At 36.0% G+C, this 24,706-nt stretch overlaps 1 protein-coding gene across 1 annotated transcript in view; it reads right to left on the bottom strand.

Moving 5' to 3' along the window:
- Window positions 1-1,987: 1,987 nt before the first annotated feature.
- Window positions 1,988-24,706, bottom strand: part of LOC138331823 (corrinoid adenosyltransferase MMAB-like) — a 41,569-nt gene continuing 18,850 nt past the window's right edge. The window contains exon 9 of the mRNA XM_069279635.1: window positions 1,988-2,299. Within this exon, the coding sequence (XP_069135736.1) occupies window positions 2,197-2,299 (103 nt within the window). The 3' untranslated portion in view covers window positions 1,988-2,196. The remainder of the gene's footprint in view (window positions 2,300-24,706) is intronic.

The following is a 24,706-nucleotide window of genomic DNA, read 5'->3' as shown; positions in this document are numbered from 1 at the left end:
TAAGATAGTTAATTACTATCTAGACCAGATACAGTGTAGTTAGTCATAGATTTAGACAGTTAATTACTATATCTAGACCAGGTACAGTGTAGTTAATCAGAGATTTAGATAGTTAATTACTATCTAGACCAGGTACAGGGTAGTTAATCACAGATTTAGATAGTTAATTACTATCAAGACCAGGAACAATGTAGTTAGTAAGAGATTTAGATAGTAAATTACTATCTAGATCAGGCACAGTGTAGTTAATCAGAGATTTAGATCGTTAATTACTATCTAGTCCAGGTACAGTGTAGTAAGTCAGAGATTTATAGATAGTTAATTATTATATCTAGACAAGGAACAATGTAGTTAATCAGAGATTTAGATAGTTAATTATTATATCTAGACCAGGAACAATGTAGTTAGTCAGAGATTTAGATAGTTAATTACTATCTAGACCAGGTACAGTGTAGTTAATCAGAGATTTAGATAGTTAATTACTATCTAGACCAGGAACAATGTAGTTAATCAGAGATTTAGATAGTTAATTACTATCTAGACCAGGAACAATGTAGTTAATCAGAGATTTAGATAGTTAATTACTATCTAGACCAGGAACAATGTAGTTAGTCATAGATTTAGACAGTTAATTACTATCTAGACCAGGAACAATGTAGTTAGTCAGAGATTTAGATAGTTAATAACTATCTAGACCAGGAACAATGTCGTTAATCAGAGATTTAGACAGTTAATTACAATCTAGTCCAGGTACAGTGTAATAAGTCAGAGATTTATAGATAGTTAATTACTATCTAGACCAGGAACAATGTCCTTAATCAGAGATTTAGATAGTTAATTACTATCTAGACCAGGTACAGTGTAGTTAATCAAAGATTTCGTCCCAATAAACACATACATTTAGCTTTGTTGTGCACTTTGGGCGAGATGACCACATACAGGAAAATAATTTGGACAGCTTTTTCAAACTTTTTCGTCCCCAGTAAAGAAACTGGCATTGCCAATTTGATTGGTCATTTCTAAAGGTCATCTTGACGTGACCTATAATGGGATGTTAACAAACGTAGTGATAATAAGGATCTGTATTTTAATCAGATTGTACTATCACAAAAATCCATCTGACGACCTTTTGCCCATAATGCAAAGTTTAGTATATGTTCAGGTAAAAAAATCCAGGTAGATCTCACACAGGTAGTGTCATATTTATGATTCAGACTAAAATCGTTATAACGACATTCTTGCCGGTACATGTTTTTAAAATGTATTAAAAGAATTTTCTTATGTAAACAGGTTTAGAAGCCAGTGATTTTGGGTGGAGTTCAATATCATTTATACTGGAACATGATAGCTTATTTTCTAGGCATAGAATGCAACACCATGAAAGAGGGTATATAGCAGAAGTTTAGTATTGATGCATGTAGACTATTATATTATTTTATCCAATCATTTAAACAATAACATGAAATTCACTCCTTTCAGATGAGTAAATAGGAAAGTGCACTCAAAAGTTTGTTATGATTTTATGGATTTCGTTACTGCCAGCATAATTTCAGGATACATTTTTTTGTATGTCAGATTTGTGGTTGGAGGAAACCATAGCACCAAGAGAAAATCCACCGACCTTCAGTCAGTGCGTACCTGGCAACTGTCCTATATGAAATTCAAACCATGACAGAGGTGGAGGGCTTGGGTTAATATGCATGTACTATATGTCTGGACAATTTAACCACTTGGCCACAGTGGCCCCTAAAATAATTTAATCAAAAACACCTCCAGAGATGTCAAGTTTAACTTAGCTATCATTTGAGAGTTCTTATTTATATATCCTGACGGACTAAACAAAGTCTTAAACTTTACATCTGTACTTAATGCTCCTCAACAGTACTGTAATGGTATCCAAGGGCCCAAAGTGAACTTTTGTTTTATTACATTTTTGTTTTATTACATTTCATTTCATAACTGACACCAAAGTGACACTGCGGATATATCTATTTGTTATTTTATTAAGAAGAAACATATATACATGTAATAGTATATCAATAAGTTGTTATTTTGAAAATAAAATCATTTAAATTTAGAAGCAACTAACCATAGTGTGACAATTATAAAGATGAAGAAAGATATATGGCTAATCAAAGTTAGACATAAATTCATACGGTAAATAAATAAAACTTGTTTTTCTAGATCTATAGTTAATTATTTATCAGTTTCAGAAGGATATATTCGTCTGTAGATAATTTCATCTTTTCCTTCCTTCTTAGCAGAATATCTTGCGACAGTGAAGAGAAAATCACTCAACCTGCAATAAAAAAAAAACATAATATCTATCGTGTCATCAAATATTCTTCAGTGATTATTCTCTCATACACATACCTATGGGTGTATACCTGTAATACTGGTCATGCATGGAAAGAATTTTAAGTACTACTTTTTCAATAACATTTTTTTCAGAAACAAGAACAAGAACACAACTAGATTTGATCGCGATCAAAACACGGGATTTCCACCTGTGTAATGATATAAGTAATGTTAGCGAACGGACGATTGCTTGAACGAACGGGCGATGTCACTCAATATTTATCAGAAAGCGTTTCTTACGAAAGTAGTCTGGTTCAACCGAAAAACAGATTTAGGGGGAATCCCCCTTTGGGCAGAAGATTTCATAGAGAGGTGAATATATAGGAGCCTGCTGATTGGATATATGTGTGGGTCGGAACAATACATGTAGATGTAAATTTTGTAAAGAATTTTGATAACTTCAATTAACCTGAATAGTAGCAAACGTTAACACGGTCCTCTATGGGAATTTATTTGGTTCTGTGATCTCAAAACGGCCGGATAGTTTCTCAAAATAGCACCGGTTGTGTTTGAACATCCGGTGTCACAGGTGAGGGCTCTGCCACACACATAAAAGGCTTTTAAACCTGTCAGTTATTGTGTTTGTGCATTACTTTTATTGTTTGTTTGTTCAAATGTACGTCCTATTAACAGCTAGGGTCACGTAAGGACGGCCTCCCATGTATGCGGTGTAGTTACACATGTACGTGTATTTACGCAAACACGTGTACATTGTTCATATATACGTGTATATGTAGTGTGATAGAACGGGTTTCTATCATTGTTGCATTTATTTCTACAGTATGTATATTTGTTATTGCACTCTTCTAAGTCTTCACTTTAGTGATCTGTTTATGTATCTTGGACCCAAATTCAGGGGAACACCGTGAGAACAGGTCTTATCTAGGGTGTGTTTGCTGTTTAGCAGTCACATTCATCAACCTAGTTGTCCTCATGATCACCCCGATGATGACCGCTGGCCGGAGTACACGTGTGGTACACGTGGGAGGTGTTTATCAGTCAGTTGAGCCTTGTCTGTTTTAAGCGGAAGTTATATTTAGTGTGTGGTGGGTTGTTGAAGCAACGGTTTCACCTAAATATGGTGCTCTGTCCGGACATTGACCAATCAGTGATCACTTTGGGGTACTGCGTTGATGAGTTGTTATAAAAGGGGCTGATGGGTCTTTACTTAGAGTGTATCTATAGCTAACGTAGGGTTTGTGTATAATTAGGGGTTGTCAGGGGCTTAGGGCTTAGGCATCCTAAGGTATCCTAGTTTACACCGTTGGTTTTATATACCTCTAGAGTTAAGAACACTTGTAGGTGGTTAGTTGGCTCCGTAGGGTGTTAGGCTTTGTTTAGGGAACGTGGTAATCACACAGGACTTAGCTAATTAGGCCTAAAGTTTGGCTATAGTTAATCTTGGATACATTGTAACTGCTTCGGCACTTATATATCTCTTATTGTTATCTGTCTTAACGGGCACTATTGTGAATCTTCTATGTAATAATTAATCTACTTGTCTTTTATATAATAAATAGTTATTTGTACCTGTATTTACCTAGTTGAGTTATTGGATTAGTGTCAGTGCTTCCGCTACATCCTAGAGATCGAACCTGTTGAGATACAGGCCTGTAACCTGTGGAGGAAACGGGATCCAGAGAGGATTTGTGACGACTGTGGACTCTGTTGTATACTAAAAATACTATACGATCACGATTTGGGACTTATACATATAACGGGAGCTACAGTCGGATCGCCCCTCCGGGTCTCTTGTGGAAAACCCTACCGGTGAAAACCCTCCCTATTACAGTAGCACTTAAAACATCCCGAAAAGTATTGAAAACTAAATGTAAAAATACCTTCGAAACGGCCCGTGTGTAACGAAGATTGAGCCCAGGACAGAATTTTAACCCGGCCGCTGATTGGCTGGCTTATTATGAATTTCAAAATTAAAAATGTTTTCTGACAGGTAATTATTCCTTGATAACCGTGATATGAATTTGGAAATTCCGATTGAGATTTAGGTTCAAAATATCAATTTTGATAATGAATAGGTAAACACATTAGAATTTCAGGTTTTTTAAAAGTGCAAAAATTCTCCTTATCTTATGAAGATCTTGGACCAATGCGGAATAACAAGTACGATTAGAGTTTTAGTATTAGATACCGATTATCTCCCTTTGGCCACATGCCACATCATGTAATCACACCTCAAAATCGCTGAAAGTTCTATACCTCCGCCATTTTGAATCATATGACATTGAAATTGGTCATTTTATGTGTCTGAAAGCATGATCTTTCACATCCAATTCAAAACATTTCACCCTTTGAATTTTCATGAATTACGCTAAAATTTACGTTAAAAAATGGACGAAACGCCATATTCGGAGGTCTATATTTCCGCCATATTCAAATTCATGACTTTGAAATTAAAAACCTGTACAGACAATAGGCTAAAGCTAACATTTACAAAAATTCAACACTCTACATGAGATGATAAAGGCCCTACGAGCTCACAAATAACGGAAAAAAATAAGAAAATGAAACAAATCGCCATATTTGGAGAGCTATCTTTCCGCCATTTTTCTATATAACCCCTTAAAAATAAATAACTTTTGAAGACAAAAGTTCATACAACATAGGTATGAAAAATCAACAATGTATATACAGGTTTAAAGGCGCTGAAACGTCTCGTGCAAGGACAAATATAAACTAAAATTTCGATTTTTGATGTCCTATATCTCCGCCATTTTGAATCTTATGACCTTGAACTTGGTCATTTTATGTGTCTGAAAGTATGATCTTTCACATCCAATTCAAAACATTTCACCTTTGAATTTTCATGAATTACGCTAAAATTTACGTTAAAAAATGAACGAAACGCCATATTCGGAGGTCTATATTTCCGCCATTTTCAAATTCATGTCTTTGAAATTAAAAACCTGTACAGACAATAGGCTAAAGCTTACATTTACAAAAAATCAACACTCTACATGAGATGATAAAGGCCCTACGAGCTCACAAATAACGGAAAAAAAAATAAGAAAAATGAAACAAATTGCCATATTTGGAGAGCTATATTTCCGCCATTTTTCTATATAATCCCTTTAAAAACCCATAACTGTTGAAGACAAAAGTTCATACAACAGCGGTATGAAAAATCAACACCGTACATACAGGTACTAAGGCGCTGAAACGTCTCGGGCAGGGGCAAATATAAACTAAAATTTCGATTTTTGATGTCCTATATCTCCGCCATTTTGGATCATATGACCTTGAATTTGGTCATTTTATGTGCCTGAGAACATGCCCTTTCATATGCGCCCTTCGAAACATTTCTATGGTAAAGTTCATTTTTGACCTTTGTTTTGACCTCATTTGACCCCCTAGTGAACTCGTGACCCTGACATAATTTCTGATAACATGTAATGAGAAAAAAACGTGACTTATCGTGATCTACATGGAGAATGAAACGTACATGTTGTGTAGCGTACGGTTATGAAATTATGAGCGTTTAAAGTTCGTTCGAAAAAAGCAGTTTTTTACGTCTGTGACCTTGACCTTGAACGTTATCCTCCAAAATCGAGAGTACATTTTAAGAACTCATGTACGTACATAACGTCTCCAAATTTCAGCGCTCTACACCTCTTATTTATTACGAAGATGTCGTTTAAAGATTTAAAGCTTTTTGAACCCTGTGACCTTGAATGAATGTCAAGGTCAATAAAACAGCATAAGTTCTGTAGACATTCGTCCATGCTATGTCTATACAAAAAATCAAGCATGTGTGTTAAGTATTAAAGGCGCTGAAACCTTAAAAATTTTTGGCGGGAAAACGCCAAAATAGCCTTTTTTCAAAGGCCTATATCTCCGCCATTTTGGATTTCATGACCTTAAAACTTGTCATTATATATTTCTGAGGGCATGCCCTTTCATATCCAACTTTCAAAACTTTTCTGTGTTGAATTTCGTTTTTGACCTTTGTTTGACCCCGTAGCGAACTCTTGACCTTGACATAATCTCTGATAACATGGCATGGGAAAAGCACGCGCAATGTCAAGATCTATCTGAATAACAAAACGTGAACGATGTACACCGTACGGTAATGAAGTTATGAGCGCTTAAACTTCGTTCCAAAAAATTGTTTTTTACGTCTGTGACCTTGACCTTGAACATTTTTGTAAAAAATCGAACGTACATTTCAAGATCTTATGTACATTCATAACGTGTCCAAAGTTGAGCGTCGTACCTTATTTCGTTCCTGAGATATCCTGCGAACAAGATTTGTGGAAATAAGAATAAAAAAGAAAAATAAAGAATAACTAGATTTGATCGCGATCAAAACACGGGATTTCCACCTATGTAATGATATAAGTAATGTTAGCGAACAGACGATTGCTTGAACGAACGGACGATCTCACTCAATATTAATCAGAAAGCGTTTCTTACGAAAGTAGTCTGGTTCAACCGAAAAACAGATTTAGGGGAATCCCCCTTTGGGCACTTTAGGGGAATCCCCCTTTCGGCACAAGATTTCATAGAGAGGTGAATATATAGGAGCCTGCTGATTGGATATATGTGTGGGTCGGAACAATACATGTAGATGTAAATTTTGTAAAGAATTTTGATAACTTCAATTAACCTGAATAGTAGCAAACGTTAACACGGTCCTCTATGGGAATTTATTTGGTTCTGTGATCTCAAAACGGCCGGATAGTTTCTCAAAATAGCACCGGTTGTGTTTGAACATCCGGTGTCACAGGTGACGGCTCTGCCACACACATAAAAGGCTTTTAAACCTGTCAGTTATTGTGTTTGTGCATTACTTTTATTGTTTGTTTGTTCAAATGTACGTCCTATTAACAGCTAGGGTCACGTAAGGACGGCCTCCCATGTATGCGGTGTAGTTACACATGTACGTGTATTTACGCAAACACGTGTACATTGTTCATATATACGTGTATATGTAGTGTGATAGAACGGGTTTCTATCATTGTTGCATTTATTTCTACAGTATGTATATTTGTTATTGCACTCTTCTAAGTCTTCACTTCAGTGATCTGTTTATGTATCTTGGACCCAAATTCAGGGGAACACCGTGAGAACAGGTCTTATCTAGGGTGTGTTTGCTGTTTAGCAGTCACATTCATCAACCTAGTTGTCCTCATGATCACCCCGATGATGACCGCTGGCCGGAGTACACGTGTGGTACACGTGGGAGGTTTTTATCAGTCAGTTGAGCCTTGTCTGTTTTAAGCGGAAGTTATATTTAGTGTGTAGGTGGGTTGTTGTAGCAACGGTTTCACCTAAATGTGGTGCTCTGTCCGGACATTGACCAATCAGTGGTCACTTTGGGGTACTGGGTTGATGAGTTGTTATAAAAGGGGCTGATTCTAAGGAAGCTTTGGTCTTGACTTAGGGAATAGGTAGGGAGCAGAGCCACGTCGTGCACTGTCAACAGTGCAACACTTGCGGGGTTTCTGAGCTAGACTGCAACGTGGGTCTTTACTTAGAGTGTATCTATAGCTAACGTAGGGTTTGTGTATAATTAGGGGTTGTCAGGGGCTTAGGGCTTAGGCATCCTAAGGTATCCTAGTTTACACCGTTGGTTTTATATACCTCTAGAGTTAAGAACACTTGTAGGTGGTTAGTTGGCTCCGTAGGGTGTTAGGCTTTGTTTAGGGAACGTGGTAATCACACAGGACTTAGCTAATTAGGCCTAAAGTTTGGCTATAGTTAATCTTGGATACATTGTAACTGCTTCGGCACTTATATATCTCTTATTGTTATCTGTCTTAACGGGCACTATTGTGAATCTTCTATGTAATAATTAATCTACTTGTCTTTTATATAATAAATAGTTATTTGTACCTGTATTTACCTAGTTGAGTTATTGGATTAGTGTCAGTGCACACTACTAACGGGTACACAAACATATACGTACATACACATATAGACAAACGCAGCGCTCGCGAATATATACGATATATTACGCACGCGAGTAAAACACGGCACGGCATAGATACATACTAATATTATTATTCACTGCAAATTATATATTTGCAAATATTGAAACATCTTTCAAATACACTTTTATACCACTTTTATTTATTACATAAATTCACATAAAATATGACCCTACTACATACATACAGGTTTAAAGGCGCTGAAACGTCTCGGGCAAGGACAAATATAAACTAAAATTTCGATTTTCGATGTCCTATATCTCCGCCATTTTGAATCTTATGACCTTGAACTTGGTCATTTTATGTGTCTGAAAGTATGATCTTTCACATTCAATTCAAAACATTTCACCTTTGAATTTTCATGAATTACGCTAAAATTTACGTTAAAAAATGAACGAAACGCCATATTCGGAGGTCTATATTTCCGCCATTTTCAAATTCATGTCTTTGAAATTAAAAACCTGTACAGACAATAGGCTAAAGCTTACATTTACAAAAATTCAACACTCTACATGAGATGATAAAGGCCCTACGAGCTCACAAATAACGGAAAAAAAATAAGAAAATGAAACAAATTGCCATATTTGGAGAGCTATATTTCCGCCATTTTTCTATATAATCCCTTTAAAACCCATAACTGTTGAAGACAAAAGTTCATACAACAGCGGTATGAAAAATCAACACCGTACATACAGGTACTAAGGCGCTGAAACGTCTCGGGCAGGGGCAAATATAAACTAAAATTTCGATTTTTGATGTCCTATATCTCCGCCATTTTGGATCATATGACCTTGAATTTGGTCATTTTATGTGCCTGAGAACATGCTCTTTCATATGCGCCCTTCGAAAGATTTATATGGTAAAGTTCATTTTTGACCTTTGTTTGACCTCATTTGACCCCCTAATGAACTCGTGACCTTGACATAATTTCTGATAACATGTAATGAGAAAAAAACGTGAATTATCGTGATCTACATAGAGAATGAAACGTACATGTTGTGTAGCGTACGGTTATGAAATTATGAGCGTTTAAAGTTCGTTCGAAAAAAGCAGTGTTTTACGTCTGTGACCTTGACCTTGAACGTTATCCTCCAAAATCGAGAGGTCATTTTAAGAACTCATGTACGTACATAACGTCTCCAAATTTCAGCGCTCTACACCTCTTATTTATTACGAAGATGTCGTTTAAAGATTTAAAGCTTTTTGAACCCTGTGACCTTGAATGAATGTCAAGGTCAATAAAACAGCATAAGTTCTGTAGACATTCGTCCATGCTATGTCTATACAAAAAATCAAGCATGTGTGTTAAGTATTAAAGGCGCTGAAACCTTAAAAATTTTTGGCGGGAAAACTCCAAAATAGCCTTTTTTCAAAGGCCTATATCTCCGCCATTTTGGATTTCATGACCTTAAAACTTGTCATTATATATTTCTGAGGGCATGCCCTTTCATATCCAACTTTCAAAACTTTTCTGTGTTGAATTTCGTTTTTGACCTTTGTTTGACCCCGTAGCGAACTCTTGACCTTGACATAATCTCTGATAACATGGCATGGGAAAAGCACGCGCAATGTCAAGATCTATCTGAATAACAAAACGTGAACGATGTACACCGTACGGTAATGAAGTTATGAGCGCTTAAACTTCGTTCCAAAAAAAATGTTTTTTACGTCTATGACCTTGACCTTGAACATTTTTGTAAAAAATCGAACGTACATTTCAAGATCTTATGTACATTCATAACGTGTCCAAAGTTGAGCGTCGTACCTTATTCCGTTCCTGAGATATCCTGCTAACAAGATTTGTGGAAATAAGAAAAAAAAAGAAAAATAAAGAATAATAATAATAAGAAGAAAAAACAGAACAATAACAATAGGGATTTCCATCCTCAATGGAAATCCCTAAAGAAGAAAAAACAGAACAATAACAATAGGGATTTCCATCCTAAATGGAAATCCCTAAATAATGGGATTTCTGTTTAAGACATCACACAATTTCCATACACATGTATGGAAAAGTAACTTCTTTGAACTTATTTTAAAATGGCGATATATCTTCAGGTGGAATATCCCTATCCTTCATCTCCACATACATGTACATGTTGGTGTATTATATAAAAGTCATACAGATGTATATTATACACTTTTTGAAAGAACATTTCAAATGTGATTCCAATAACAACATGAGTTTTCCTGTGAAGTACAAAAATATACAGTTGACTCTCACTGCTCCAGCTACATTAGCTGCAGAGCAGAGAATAGAGCCACCATTGTGTATATATTACTAGTTTTACACAAAAAACTTGCTGCATCCAAGACTAATGCTATTCAATGAGCTAATTAGGGATTTCCATTTACGGATGGAAATCCCTATTGTAATTAGGGATTTCCATTTAGGATGGAAATCCCTATTGTTATTGTTCTGTTTTTTCTTCTTCTTATTATTATTTTTCTTTTTTATTCTTATTTCCACAAATCTTGTTCGCAGGATATCTCAGGAACGAAATAAGGTACGACGCTCAACTTTGGACACGTTATGAATGTACATAAGATCTTGAAATGTACGTTCGATTTTTTACAAAAATGTTCAAGGTCAAGGTCACAGACGTAAAAAACAATTTTTTGGAACGAAGTTTAAGCGCTCATAACTTCATTACCGTACGGTGTACATCGTTCACGTTTTGTTATTCAGATAGATCTTGACATTGCGCGTGCTTTTCCCATGCCATGTTATCAGAGATTATGTCAAGGTCAAGAGTTCGCTACGGGGTCAAACAAAGGTCAAAAACGAAATTCAACACAGAAAAGTTTTGAAAGTTGGATATGAAAGGGCATGCCCTCAGAAATATATAATGACACGTTTTAAGGTCATGAAATCCAAAATGGCGGAGATATAGGCCTTTGAAAAAAGGCTATTTTGGCGTTTTCCCGCCAAAAATTTTAAAGGTTTCAGCGCCTTTAATACTTAACACACATGCTTGATTTTTTGTATAGACATAGCATGGACGAATGTCTACAGAACTTATGCTGTTTTATTGACCTTGACATTCATTCAAGGTCACAGGGTTCAAAAAGCTTTAAATCTTTAAACGACTTCTTCGTAATAAATAAGAGGTGTAGAGCGCTGAAATTTGGAGACGTTATGTACGTACATGAGTTCTTAAAATGTACTCTCGATTTTGGAGGATAACGTTCAAGGTCAAGGTCACAGACGTAAAAAACTGCTTTTTTCGAACGAACTTTAAACGCTCATAATTTCATAACCGTACGCTACACAACATGTACGTTTCATTCTCCATGTAGATCACGATAATTCACGTTTTTTTCTCATTACATGTTATCAGAAATTATGTCAAGGTCACGAGTTCACTAGGGGGTCAAATGAGGTCAAACAAAGGTCAAAAATGAACTTTACCATAGAAATGTTTCGAAGGGCGCATATGAAAGAGCATGTTCTCAGGCACATAAAATGACCAAATTCAAGGTCATATGATCAAAAATGGCGGAGATATAGGACATCAAAAATCGAAATTTTAGGTTATATTTGCCCCTGCCCGAGACGTTTCAGCGCCTTAATACCTGTATGTACGGTGTTGATTTTTCATACGGCTGTTGTATGAACTTTTGTCTTCAAAAGTTATGGGTTTTAAAGGGATTATATAGAAAAATGGCGGAAATATAGCTCTCCAAATATGGCAATTTGTTCCTTTTCCTTATTTTTCAACGTAATTTGTGTGCTCGTAGCGCCTTCATAATTTAATGTAGGGTGTTGATTTTTTTGTAAATGTAGACTTTAACATATTATCTGTATCGGGTTTCAATTTCAAAGACAAAGCACTGAAAATGGCGGAATTGTAGCCCTCCGAATATGGCGTTTCGTTCATTTTTTTAAAGTAAATTTTACCGTTATTTATGAATTTTCAAAGAAAATTGTTTTGAATTAGATGTGAAAGAGCATGCTCTAAGACACATAAAATGACCAAGTTCAAGGTCATATGATTCAAAATGGCGGAGATATAGGACATCGAAAATCGAAATTTTAGTTTATATTTGTCCTTGCACGAGACGTTTCAGCGCCTTTAAACCTGTATGTACAGTGTTGATTTTTCATACCGCTGTTGTATGAACTTTTGTTTTGAAAACTTATGAGTTGCAAGGGATTATATAGAAAAATGGCGGAAATATAGCTCTCCAAATATGGCAATTTGTGTCATTTCCTTATTTTTTTCCCGTAATTTCTGAGCTCGTAGCACCTTTATCATTTATTGTAAGGTGTTGATTGTTTGTAAATATAGACATTGGCACATTCTCTGTACAGAGTTTTAATTTCAAAGTCATGAATTTGAAAATGGCGGAAATATAGCCCTCTGAATATGGCATTTCGTTCATTTTTTTAAAGTAAATTTTACCGTTATTTATGAATTTTCAAAGAGAAATGTTTTGAATAGGATGTGAAAGAGCATGCTCTAAGACACATAAAATGACCAATTTCAAGGTCATAAGATTCAAAATGGCGGAGATATAGGACATCAAAAATCGAAATTTTAGTTTATATTTGTCCCTGCGCGAGACGTATCAGCGCCTTTAAACCTGTATGTATGTAGTAGGGTCATATTTTATGTGAATTTATGTAATAAATAAAAGTGGTATAAAAGTGTATTTGAAAGATGTTTCAATATTTGCAAATATATAATTTGCAGTGAATAATAATATTAGTATGTATCTCTGCCGTGCCGTGTTTTACTCGCGTGCGTAATATATCGTATATATTCGCGAGCGCTGCGTTTGTCTATATGTGTATGTACGTACAGTATATGTTTGTGTACCCGTTAGTAGTGTTCACTGACGGACTTTTATGACGGACAGGACATGTGACTGTTACGGACATTGACGAAGTTGTTTGATTGGTCAGTGTGGTCAGTTTAACGTATTTGATATATATATCTTTTTGTATTTCGGGATATTTGAATTTCGTCCCTGTGCTTGGTTGGACGTTTCGTTTTCCCGGTCGAGAAATTCATTAATTTTGGTAAGTCTTGCTTTTCGGTTGTTCTAGTATTTGTTCTTTATCTTGGTTAATACATTATTCTATTCTCCCAGTATGAAAATGGTTTGAATGTGATTATTATAATTTAGATATTTTTAAAATATGAAATATATACGGATAAACATGTATTGTATACATGTGATCCGATTATTGTAATTGTAAAGTGTGTAAAATGTCTAAGTTATATATTTCTGAAATGAAGTAAGAATTGTGTGTTCTTTTATATTGTAGTTCAATCTGTTGTGATTGCATGGTCGTACTCATGACGTACGGAGCTAGTATACTTTGTAGTGCATACATCAATTACATTGATACACCATACGTGTTGTACATTAGTTGAGATTACATGATGTCACCAAAGGGAGATAATCCTCTAATACTAAAACTCGTACGAGTTATTCCGCATTGGTCCAAGATCTTTATAAGAAATGGAGAATTTTTGCACTTTAAAAAAACCTGAAATTCTAATGCGTTTACCTATTCATTATCAAAATTGATATTTTGAACCTAAATCTCAATCTGAATTTCCAAATTTATATCACGGTTATCAAGGAATAATTACCTGTCAGAATACATTTTTGATTTTGAAATTCAGAATCAAACAATCCAATCAGCAGCCGGGTTAAAATTTTGTCCTGGGCTTAACCTTCTATACACACGGGCCGTTTCGAAGGTCTTTTTTCATTTAGTTTTGAATACTTTTCGAGATGTTTAAGTTCTACATGTACACGTATATATGAACAATGTACACGTGTTTGCGTAAATGCACGTACATGTGTAGCTACACCGCATACATGGGAGGCCGTCCTTACGTGACCCTAGCTGTTAATAGGACGTACATTTGAACAAACAAACAACAAAAGTAATGCACAAACCCAATAACTGAGAGGTTTAAAAACCTTTTATGTGTGTGGCAGAGCTGTCACCTGTGACACCGGATGTTCAAACACAACCGGTTCAATTTGAGAAACTACCCGGCCGTTTTGAGATCACAGAACCTATAGAGGACCGTGTTAACGTTTGCTACTATTCAGGTTAAATGAAGTTATCAAAATTCTTTTAAATGTTACATCTACATGTATTGCCCGACCCACACATTAACCATTAACTGATGTACCTTGAGTATATCCAATCAGCAGGCTCCTATATATTCACCTCTCTGTAATAGGAGCGAGACGGGCCCAGTTTGTTAATAACTACAAACTACACCCGGCTCACTACCTGTGTGTTTCAACCCAGGTTCGTAGGGTTTTGCTTGATTTTTGCCGGTGAAGGAAAACGAGACAAATACTTTTAACACGTAACAATATTTATTTATAATGACATATTACACGATATTTTACGCAAGACGTAGGGCCCAACAACGACGAGACTAACACATATATTTACAATATATCCCCCGTCAACCCCTCCATGCCCCACTTACAACCCTACCACCCTATACCTTCCTTCTTCCTATTACCCACCTCTATTTAAAACCTATTAGGTTCAGGAACTCAATCCTTCAGTACACCGCAATGAAATGGATAGAACACCCATATATATACCCGACTATAACAATACATGCACGATCGACCAATACGAAGACGGAACACAACACAGGCGCTCGATACAATGACATATTGTGCACAACAGCTCTACGTGTACAAGATACACCAAGTGGCCAAAGGGAGATAATCCATATCTAATACTAAAACTCTAATCGTACGTGTTATTCCGCATTGGTCCAAGATCTTCATAAGAAAAGGAGAATTTTTGCACTTTTAAAAAACCTGAAATTCTAATGTTTTTACCTATTCATTATCAAAATTGATATTTTGAACCTAAATCTCAATCTGAATTTCCAAATTCATATCATGGTTATCTAGGAATAATTACCTGTCAGAAAACATTTTTAATTTTGAAATTCATAATTAGCCAGCCAATCAGCGGCCGGGTTAAAATTCTGTCCTGGGCTCAATCTTCGTTACACACGGGCCGTTTCGAAGGTATTTTTACATTTAGTTTTCAATACTTTTCGGGATGTTTTAAGTGCTACTGTAATAGGGAGGGTTTTCCACAAGAGACCCGGAGGGGCGATCCGACTGTAGCTCCCGTTATATGTATAAGTCCCAAATCGTGATCGTATAGTATTTTTAGTATACAACAGAGTCCACAGTCGTCACAAATCCTCTCCGGATCCCGTTTCCTCCACAGGTTACAGGCCTGTATCTCAACAGGTTCGATCTCTAGGATGTAGCGGAAGCACTGACACTAATCCAATAACTCAACTAGGTAAATACAGGTACAAATAACTATTTATTATATAAAAGACAAGTAGATTAATTATTACATAGAAGATTCACAATAGTGCCCGTTAAGACAGATAACAATAAGAGATATAAATGCCGAAGCAGTTACAATGTATCCAAGATTAACTATAGCCAAACTTTAGGCCTAATTAGCTAAGTCCTGTGTGATTACCACGTTCCCTAAACAAAGCCTAACACCCTACGGAGCCAACTAACCACCTACAAGTGTTCTTAACTCTAGAGGTATATAAAACCAACGGTGTAAACTAGGATACCTTAGGATGCCTAAGCCCTAAGCCCCTGACAACCCCTAATTATACACAAACCCTACGTTAGCTATAGATACACTCTAAGTAAAGACCCACGTTGCAGTCTAGCTCAGAAACCCCGCAAGTGTTGCACTGTTGACAGTGCACGACGTGGCTCTGCTCCCTACCTATTCCCTAAGTCAAGACCAAAGCTTCCTTAGAAGCAGCCCCTTTTATAACAACTCATCAACCCAGTACCCCAAAGTGACCACTGATTGGTCAATGTCCGGACAGAGCACCATATTTAGGTGAAACCGTTGCTACAACAACCCACCTACACACTAAATATAACTTCCGCTTAAAACAGACAAGACTCAACTGACTGATAAACACCTCCCACGTGTACCACACGTGTACTCCGGCCAGCGGTCATCATCGGGGTGATCATGAGGACAACTAGGTTGATGAATGTGACTGCTAAACAGCAAACACACCCTAGATAAGACCTGTTCTCACGGTGTTCCCCTGAATTTGGGTCAAAGATACATAAACAGATCACTGAAGTGAAGACTTAGAAGAGTGCAATAACAAATATACATACTGTAGAAATAAATGCAACAATGATAGAAACCCGTTCTATCACACTACATATACACGTATATATGAACAATGTACACGTGTTTGCGTAAATACACGTACATGTGTAACTACACCGCATACATGGGAGGCCGTCCTTACGTGACCCTAGCTGTTAATAGGACGTACATTTGAACAAACAAACAATAAAAGTAATGCACAAACACAATAACTGACAGGTTTAAAAACCTTTTATGTGTGTGGCAGAGCCGTCACCTGTGACACCGGATGTTCAAACACAACCGGTGCTATTTTGAGAAACTATCCGGCCGTTTTGAGATCACAGAACCAAATAAATTCCCATAGAGGACCGTGTTAACGTTTGCTACTATTCAGGTTAATTGAAGTTATCAAAATTCTTTACAAAATTTACATCTACATGTATTGTTCCGACCCACACATATATCCAATCAGCAGGCTCCTATATATTCACCTCTCTATGAAATCTTCTGCCCAAAGGGGGATTCCCCCTAAATCTGTTTTTCGGTTGAACCAGACTACTTTCGTAAGAAACGCTTTCTGATTAATATTGAGTGAGATTGTCCGTTTGTTAAAGCAATCGTCTGTTCGCTAACATTACTTATATCATTACATAGGTGGAAATCCCGTGTTTTGATCGCGATCAAATCTAGTTATTATTATTAGGGATTTCCATTGAGGATGGAAATCCCTATTGTTATTGTTCTGTTTTTTCTTCTTATTATTATTATTCTTTATTTTTCTTTTTTATTCTTATTTCCACAAATCTTGTTCGCAGGATATCTCAGGAACGAAATAAGGTACGACGCTCAACTTTGGACACGTTATGAATGTACATAAGATCTTGAAATGTACGTTCGATTTTTTACAAAAATGTTCAAGGTCAAGGTCATAGACGTAAAAAACAATTTTTTTGGAACGAAGTTTAAGCGCTCATAACTTCATTACCGTACGGTGTACATCGTTCACGTTTTGTTATTCAGATAGATCTTGACATTGCGCGTGCTTTTCCCATGCCATGTTATCAGAGATTATGTCAAGGTCAAGAGTTCGCTACGGGGTCAAACAAAGGTCAAAAACGAAATTCACCACAGAAAAGTTTTGAAAGTTGGATATGAAAGGGCATGCCCTCAGAAATATATATAATGACAAGTTTTAAGGTCATGAATCCAAAATGGCGGAGATATAGGCCTTTGAAAAAAGGCTATTTTGGCGTTTTCCCGCCAAAAATTTTTTAAGGTTTCAGCGCCTTTAATACTTAACACACATGCTTGATTTTTTGTATAGACATAGCATGGACGAATGTCTACAGAACTTATGCTGTTTTATTGACCTTGACATTCATTCAAGGTCACAGGGTTCAAAAAGCTTTAAATCTTTAAACGACATCTTCGTAATAAATAAGAGGTGTAGAGCGCTGAAATTTGGAGACGTTATGTACGTACATGAGTTCTTAAAATGTACTCTCGATTTTGGAGGATAACGTTCAAGGTCAAGGTCACAGACGTAAAAAACTGCTTTTTTCGAACGAACTTTAAACGCTCATAATTTCATAACCGTACGCTACACAACATGTACGTTTCATTCTCCATGTAGATCACGATAATTCACGTTTTTTTCTCATTACATGTTATCAGAAATTATGTCAAGGTCACGAGTTCACTAGGGGGTCAAATGAGGTCAAACAAAGGTCAAAAATGAACTTTACCATAGAAATGTTTCGAAGGGCGCATATGAAAGAGCATGTTCTCAGGCACATAAAATGACCAAATTCAAGGTCATATGATCCAAAATGGCGGAGATATAGGACATCAAAAATCGAAATTTTAGTTTATATTTGCCCCTGCCCGAGACGTTTTCAGCGCCTTAATACCTGTATGTACGGTGTTGATTTTTCATACGCTGTTGTATGAACTTTTGTCTTCAAAAGTTATGGGTTTTAAAGGGATTATATAGAAAAATGGCGGAAATATAGCTCTCCAAATATGGCAATTTGTTCCATTTTCCTTATTTTTCAACGTAATTTGTGTGCTCGTAGCGCCTTCATAATTTAATGTAGGGTGTTGATTTTTTGTAAATGTAGACTTTAACATATTATCTGTATCGGGTTTCAATTTCAAAGACAAAGCACTGAAAATGGCGGAAATGTAGCCCTCCGAATATGGCGTTTCGTTCATTTTTTTAAAGTAAATTTTACCGTTATTTATGAATTTTCAAAGAAAATTGTTTTGAATTAGATGTGAAAGAGCATGCTCTAAGACACATAAAATGACCAATTTCAAGGTCATATGATTCAAAATGGCGGAGATATAGGACATCGAAAATCGAAATTTTAGTTTATATTTGTCCTTGCACGAGACGTTTCAGCGCCTTTAAACCTGTATGTACAGTGTTGATTTTTCATACCTGTGTTGTATGAACTTTTGTTTTGAAAACAAATGAGTTGCAAGGGGTTATATAGAAAAATGGCGGAAATATAGCTCTCCAAATATGGCAATTTGTGTCATTTTCTTATTTTTGTCCCGTAATTTCTGAGCTCGTAGCACCTTTATCATTTATTTAAGGTGTTGATTGTTTGTAAATATAGACATTGGCACATTCTCTGTACAGAGTTTTAATTTCAAAGTCATGAATTTGAAAATGGCGGAAATATAGCCCTCTGAATATGGCATTTCGTTCACTTTTTAACGTAAATTTTACCGTAATTTTTGAAATTTCAAAGAGAAATGTTTTGAATAGGATGAGAAAGAGCATGCTCTAAGACACATAAAATGACCAATTTCAAGGTCATAAGATTCAAAATGGCGGAGATATTGGACATCAAAAATCGAAATTTTAGTTTATATTTGTCCCTGCGCGAGACGTATCAGCGCCTTTAAACCTTGTAAAGGGTCATATTTTATGTGAATTTATGTAATAAATAAAAGTGGTATAAAAGTGTATTTGAAAGATTTTCAATATTTGCAAATATATAATTTGCAGTGAATAAATAATATTAGTATGTATCTGCAGCTTATGTGCAATTTTGTTTCATTTTGCTTATTTTTTTTATCGAGCGCTGCGTTATTCATATGTGAGGAACGTCGTAGCCGCGCTTTGTTATCCTCTCATATGTTCACTGTTGTTTGAATTTTTGTAAATGTAGGACATGTGACTTTAACGGACATATTGTCTGTATCAGGTTTTTTAACGATTCAATAGATATGAATTTTGAAAATGGCGGAAATATAGACCCTGTGCTTGGCGGTTGGATATGGTTTTCCCCGGTCGATCGTTCATTTTTTAACGTTTCAAATTTTAGGGTATTTGTTCTTTATGGTTAAAATTATTCAAAGTATGAAAATGTTTTGAAGATTGGATGTTAAAGATCAAGATTTTTTTAAAATATGAAATATAACGGATAAACATGGTATTCGGGTATACATGTACCGATATTGTAATTGTAAAAGTGGTAAAATGTCTAGTTATATATTTTCTGAAATGAAGTAAGAATTGTGTGTTCTTTTATATTGTAGTTCAATCTGTTGTGATTGCATGGTCGTACTCATGACGTACGGAGCTAGTATACTTTGTAGTGCATACATCAATTACATTGATACATCCATACGTTTGTACATTAGTTGAGATTAGCATATGTCACCAAAGGGAGATAATCCTCTAATACTAAAACTCGTACGAGTTATTCTGCATTGGTCCAAGATCTTTATAAGAAATGGAGAATTTTTGCACTTTAAAAAAAACCTGAAATTCTAATGCGTTTACCTATTCATTATCAAAAAGTTGATATTTTGAACCTAAATCTCAATCTGAATTTCCAAATTTATATCACGGTTATCAAGGAATAATTACCTGTCAGAATAACATTTTTTGATTTTGAAATTCAGAATCAAACAATCCAATCAGCAGCTGGGTTAAAATTCTGTCCTCGGGCTTCAATCTTCGATACACAAGAGCCTTTCGAATGTATTTTTACATCTAGGTTTTCAATACTTTTCCGGGATGTTTTAAGTGCTACTGTAATAGGGAGGGTTTTCCACAAGAGACCCAGAGGGGCGATCCGACTGTATATCTCCCGATTATATGTATACAGTCCCCGAAATCGTGATCGCGTATAGTAATTTTTTAGTAATACAACGGATCCGGTTCCTCCACAGTTACAGGCCTGTATCTCAACAGGTTTCGATCTCTAGGAATGTAGCGGAAGCCACTGACAACTAATAGATTCCACATAACTCAACTAGGTAAATACAGGTAACAAATAACTAAATTATTATATAAAAGACCCCCAAATGGGGTTAGATTAAGTATTACAATAGAAGACTTCACAATAGTGCCCGTTAAGACAGATAACAAATAAGAGATAAAGAAAGTGCCGAAGCAGTTTACAAATGTAACCAAAATTAACTAATAGCCAAACTTTAGGCCTAATTAGCTCAGTCCTGTGTGATTTACCACGTTCCCTAAACAAAGCCTAACACCCTACGGAGCCAACTAGCTCTGCTCCCTACCTATTCCCTAAGTCAAGACCAAAGCTTCCTTAGAAGCAGCCCCCTTTTATAACAACTCATCAACCCAGTACCCCAAAGTGACCACCTGATTGGTCAATGTCCGGATGTCCGGACAGAGCACCATATTTAGGTGAAAACCGCTGCTACAACAACCCACCTACACACTAAATATAACTTCCGCTTAAAACAGACAAGACTCAACTGACTGATAAACACCTCCCAAGTGTACCACACGTGTACTCCCGGCCAGCGGTCATCATCGGGATGATCATGAGGACAACTAGGTTGATGAATGTGACTGCTAAACAGCAAACACACCCTAGATAAAACCTGTTCTCACGGAGTGTTTCCCCTGAATTTGGGTCAAATATACATAAACAGATCACTGAAGTGAAGGACTTAGAAGAGTGCAATAACAAATATACATACTGTAGAAATAAATGCAACAATGAATAGAAACCCGTTTCTATCACACTACATATAAACGTATAAATTGAACAATGTACACGTGTTTTAGCGTAAATACACGTACATGTGTAACTACACCGCATAACATGGACAGGTCCGTCCTTACGTGACACCTAGCTGTTAATAGGACGTATCATTTTAACAAACAAACAATAAAAAGTAATGCACAAACCCAATAACTGACAGGTTTTAAAAAGCTTTTTATGTGTGTTGGCAGAGCCGTCATCTTGTGGACACCGGATGTTCAACACACAACCGGTTTGTCTATATTGATGAGAACTATCCGGGCCCGGGCACGTTTGAATATCACAGACACCCAATAAATTCCCATAGAAGGACCGGTATTAACGTTTGCTACTATTCAGGTTAATTGAAGTTATCAAAATTCCTTTACCAATTTACATCTACATGTATTGGTCCGACCCACACATACCATTAACTGGTTAGCCCGAATATATCTCTAATCAGCAGCTCCTATATATTCACCTCTCTATGAAATCCTTGTGCCCCAAAAGGGGAAAAAAAAAATCCCCCTAAATCTGGTTTTTCGTGTTGGAACCAGACTACTTTCGTTAAGAAACGGCTTTCCTGATTAATATTGAGTGAGATTTTTCGTTTCGTTCAAACAATTCGTCTGTTTCGCTGAACATTACTTATATATCATTACATAGGTGGAAATCCCGTGTTTTGATCGCGATCAAATCTAGTTTCTTATTATTATTATTCTTTATTTTTCTTTTTTTTCTTATTTCCACAATCTGTTAGCAGGATATCTCACAGGAACGGAATAAAGGTACGACGCTCAACTTTGGGACAACGTTTATGTAATGTACATGAGATGCTTGGAAATGTATGGGTTCGTTCGATTTTTTACAAAAGATGGTTCAAGTCAAGGACATAAGACGGTAAAATAAACAAATTTTTGTGGAACGAAAGTTTAAAGCGCTCATAACTTCAATACCGTACCTTGTATATCGTTCACGTTTTGTTATTCAGGCAGATCGTGACATTGTGCGTGTGCTTTTCCCATGCCATGTTATCAGAGATATATGTCCAAGGTCAAGAGTTCGACTACGGGGTCAAACAAAGGTCAAAAACAAACGAATTTACCCACAGAAAAATTTTGAAAGTTGAAGATATGAAGAAGGTCATGCCCTCAGAAATAAATAATGACAATTTTTATTATGGTCATGTAGATCATAAATGGCGAGGTATAGGCCTTGAAAAAAGGCTTATTTTGGCGTTTTCCCCCGCCAAAAATATTTAAGGTTTTCAGCGCCTTTAATACGTAAACACACATGCTTGAATTTTTGTGTATAGACATAGCAATGGACGAATGTCTACAGAACTATGCGCTGTTTTATTGACCTTGACATTCATTCAAGGCTCACAGGTTCAAAAAGCTTTAAATCTTTAAACGACATCTTCGTAATAAATAAGGAGGTGTAGAGCGCTGAAATTTGGAGACGTTATGTACGTACATGAGTTCTTAAAATGTAATTCTCGATTTTGGAGGATAGACGTTCAAGGTCAAGGTCACAGACGTAAAAAACTACACTGCTTTTTTCGAACGAACTTTAAACGCTCATAATTTCATAACCGTACGCTACACAACATGTACGTTTTCATTCTCCATGTAGATCACGATATTTCACGTTTTTTTCTCATGCGACATGTTATCAGAAATTATGTCAAGGTCACGAGTTCACTAGGGGGTCAAATGAGGTCAAACAAAGGTCAAAAATGAAACTTTACCATAGAAATGTTTCGAAGGGCGCATATGAAAGAGCATGTTCTCAGGCACATAAAATGACCAAATTCAAGGTCATAATGATCCAAAATGGCGGAGATATAGGACATCAAAAATCGAAATTTTAGTTTATATTTTTGCCCCTGCCCGAGACGTTTCAGTGCGCCTTCTAGATACCTGTAATGTACGGTGTTTGATTTTTCATACCGCTGTTGTATTGAACTTTTGTCTTCAAAAGTTATGAGGTTTTAAAGGGATTATATAATGAAAAAATGGCGGAAATATAGCTCTCTCCAAATTATGGCAATTTGTTCCATTTCCGTTATTTTTGTCACGTAATTTGTGTGTACTCGTGGTAGCGCCTTCCATAATTTAATGCGTAGGGTGTTGATTTTTTGTAAATGTAAGCTTTAATCATATTAATCTGTATCGGGTTTCTAATTTCAAAGACATGAAGCACTGAAAATGGCGGAAATGTAGCCCTCCGAATATGGGGGGGGGGGGGGGGATGGCGTTTCGTTCAATTTTTTAAAGTAAATTGTTACCGTTCATTTATGAATTTTTCAAAGAAAATTGTTTTGAATTAGATGTGAGAAGAGCACATGCTCTAAGACACATTAAATAACCCAATTTCACACAGTCATAAGATTCAAAATGGCGGAGAATATAGGACAGTCGAAAATCGAAATTTTAGTTTATATTCGTCCCTTGCGCGAGACGTTTCATGCTCCTTTTAAACCTGTTATGTACAGTCCTTGATTTTTTCGTACCTGTGTTGTATGAAACTTTTGTTTTTGAAAACAAATGAGTTGCAAGGGGTTATATAGAAAAATGGCGGAAATATACTCTCCAAATATGGCAATTTGTGTCATTTTTCCTTATTTTTGTCCCGTAATTTTTCTGAGCTCGTAGCACCTTTATCATTTATTGTAGGTGTTTGATTGTTTGGTAAATATAGACATTGGCACATTCTCTGTACAGGAGTTTTAATTTCAAAGTCAATGAATTTGAAAATGGCGGGAAATATAGTCGCCTCTGAATATGGCATTTCGTTCACATTTTTAACGTAAATTTTTTACCGTAATTTTTTGAAATTTCAAAGAGAAAATGTTTTGAATAGGATGAGAAAGGGAGCATGCTCCTAAGACACATAAAATGACCAAATTCAAGGTCATAAAATTCAAAATGGCTGAGATATTGGACATCAAAAATCGAAATGTTTAGTTATAATTTTGTCCCTGCGCGAGACGTATCCAGCGCCTTTAAACCTGTATGATGTAGTAGGGTTATATTATGTGAATTTATGTAATAAATAAAATGTTGTATAAAAAGTGTATCTTGAAAGAAGTTTGCATAGTTTGCAAATTATAATAATTAGCAGTGAATAATAATATTAGTAATGTTCTTCTGCCGAGCCGTGTTTTACTGTCGCGTGCTGTAATATATCGTATATATTCTCCGCGAGCGCTGCGTTTG

The sequence above is a fragment of the Argopecten irradians genome, chromosome 9, assembly GCF_041381155.1.
Source record: "Argopecten irradians isolate NY chromosome 9, Ai_NY, whole genome shotgun sequence".
Taxonomy (NCBI): Eukaryota; Metazoa; Mollusca; class Bivalvia; order Pectinida; family Pectinidae; genus Argopecten; species Argopecten irradians.
This window is presented reverse-complemented; position numbering and strand designations above follow the sequence as displayed.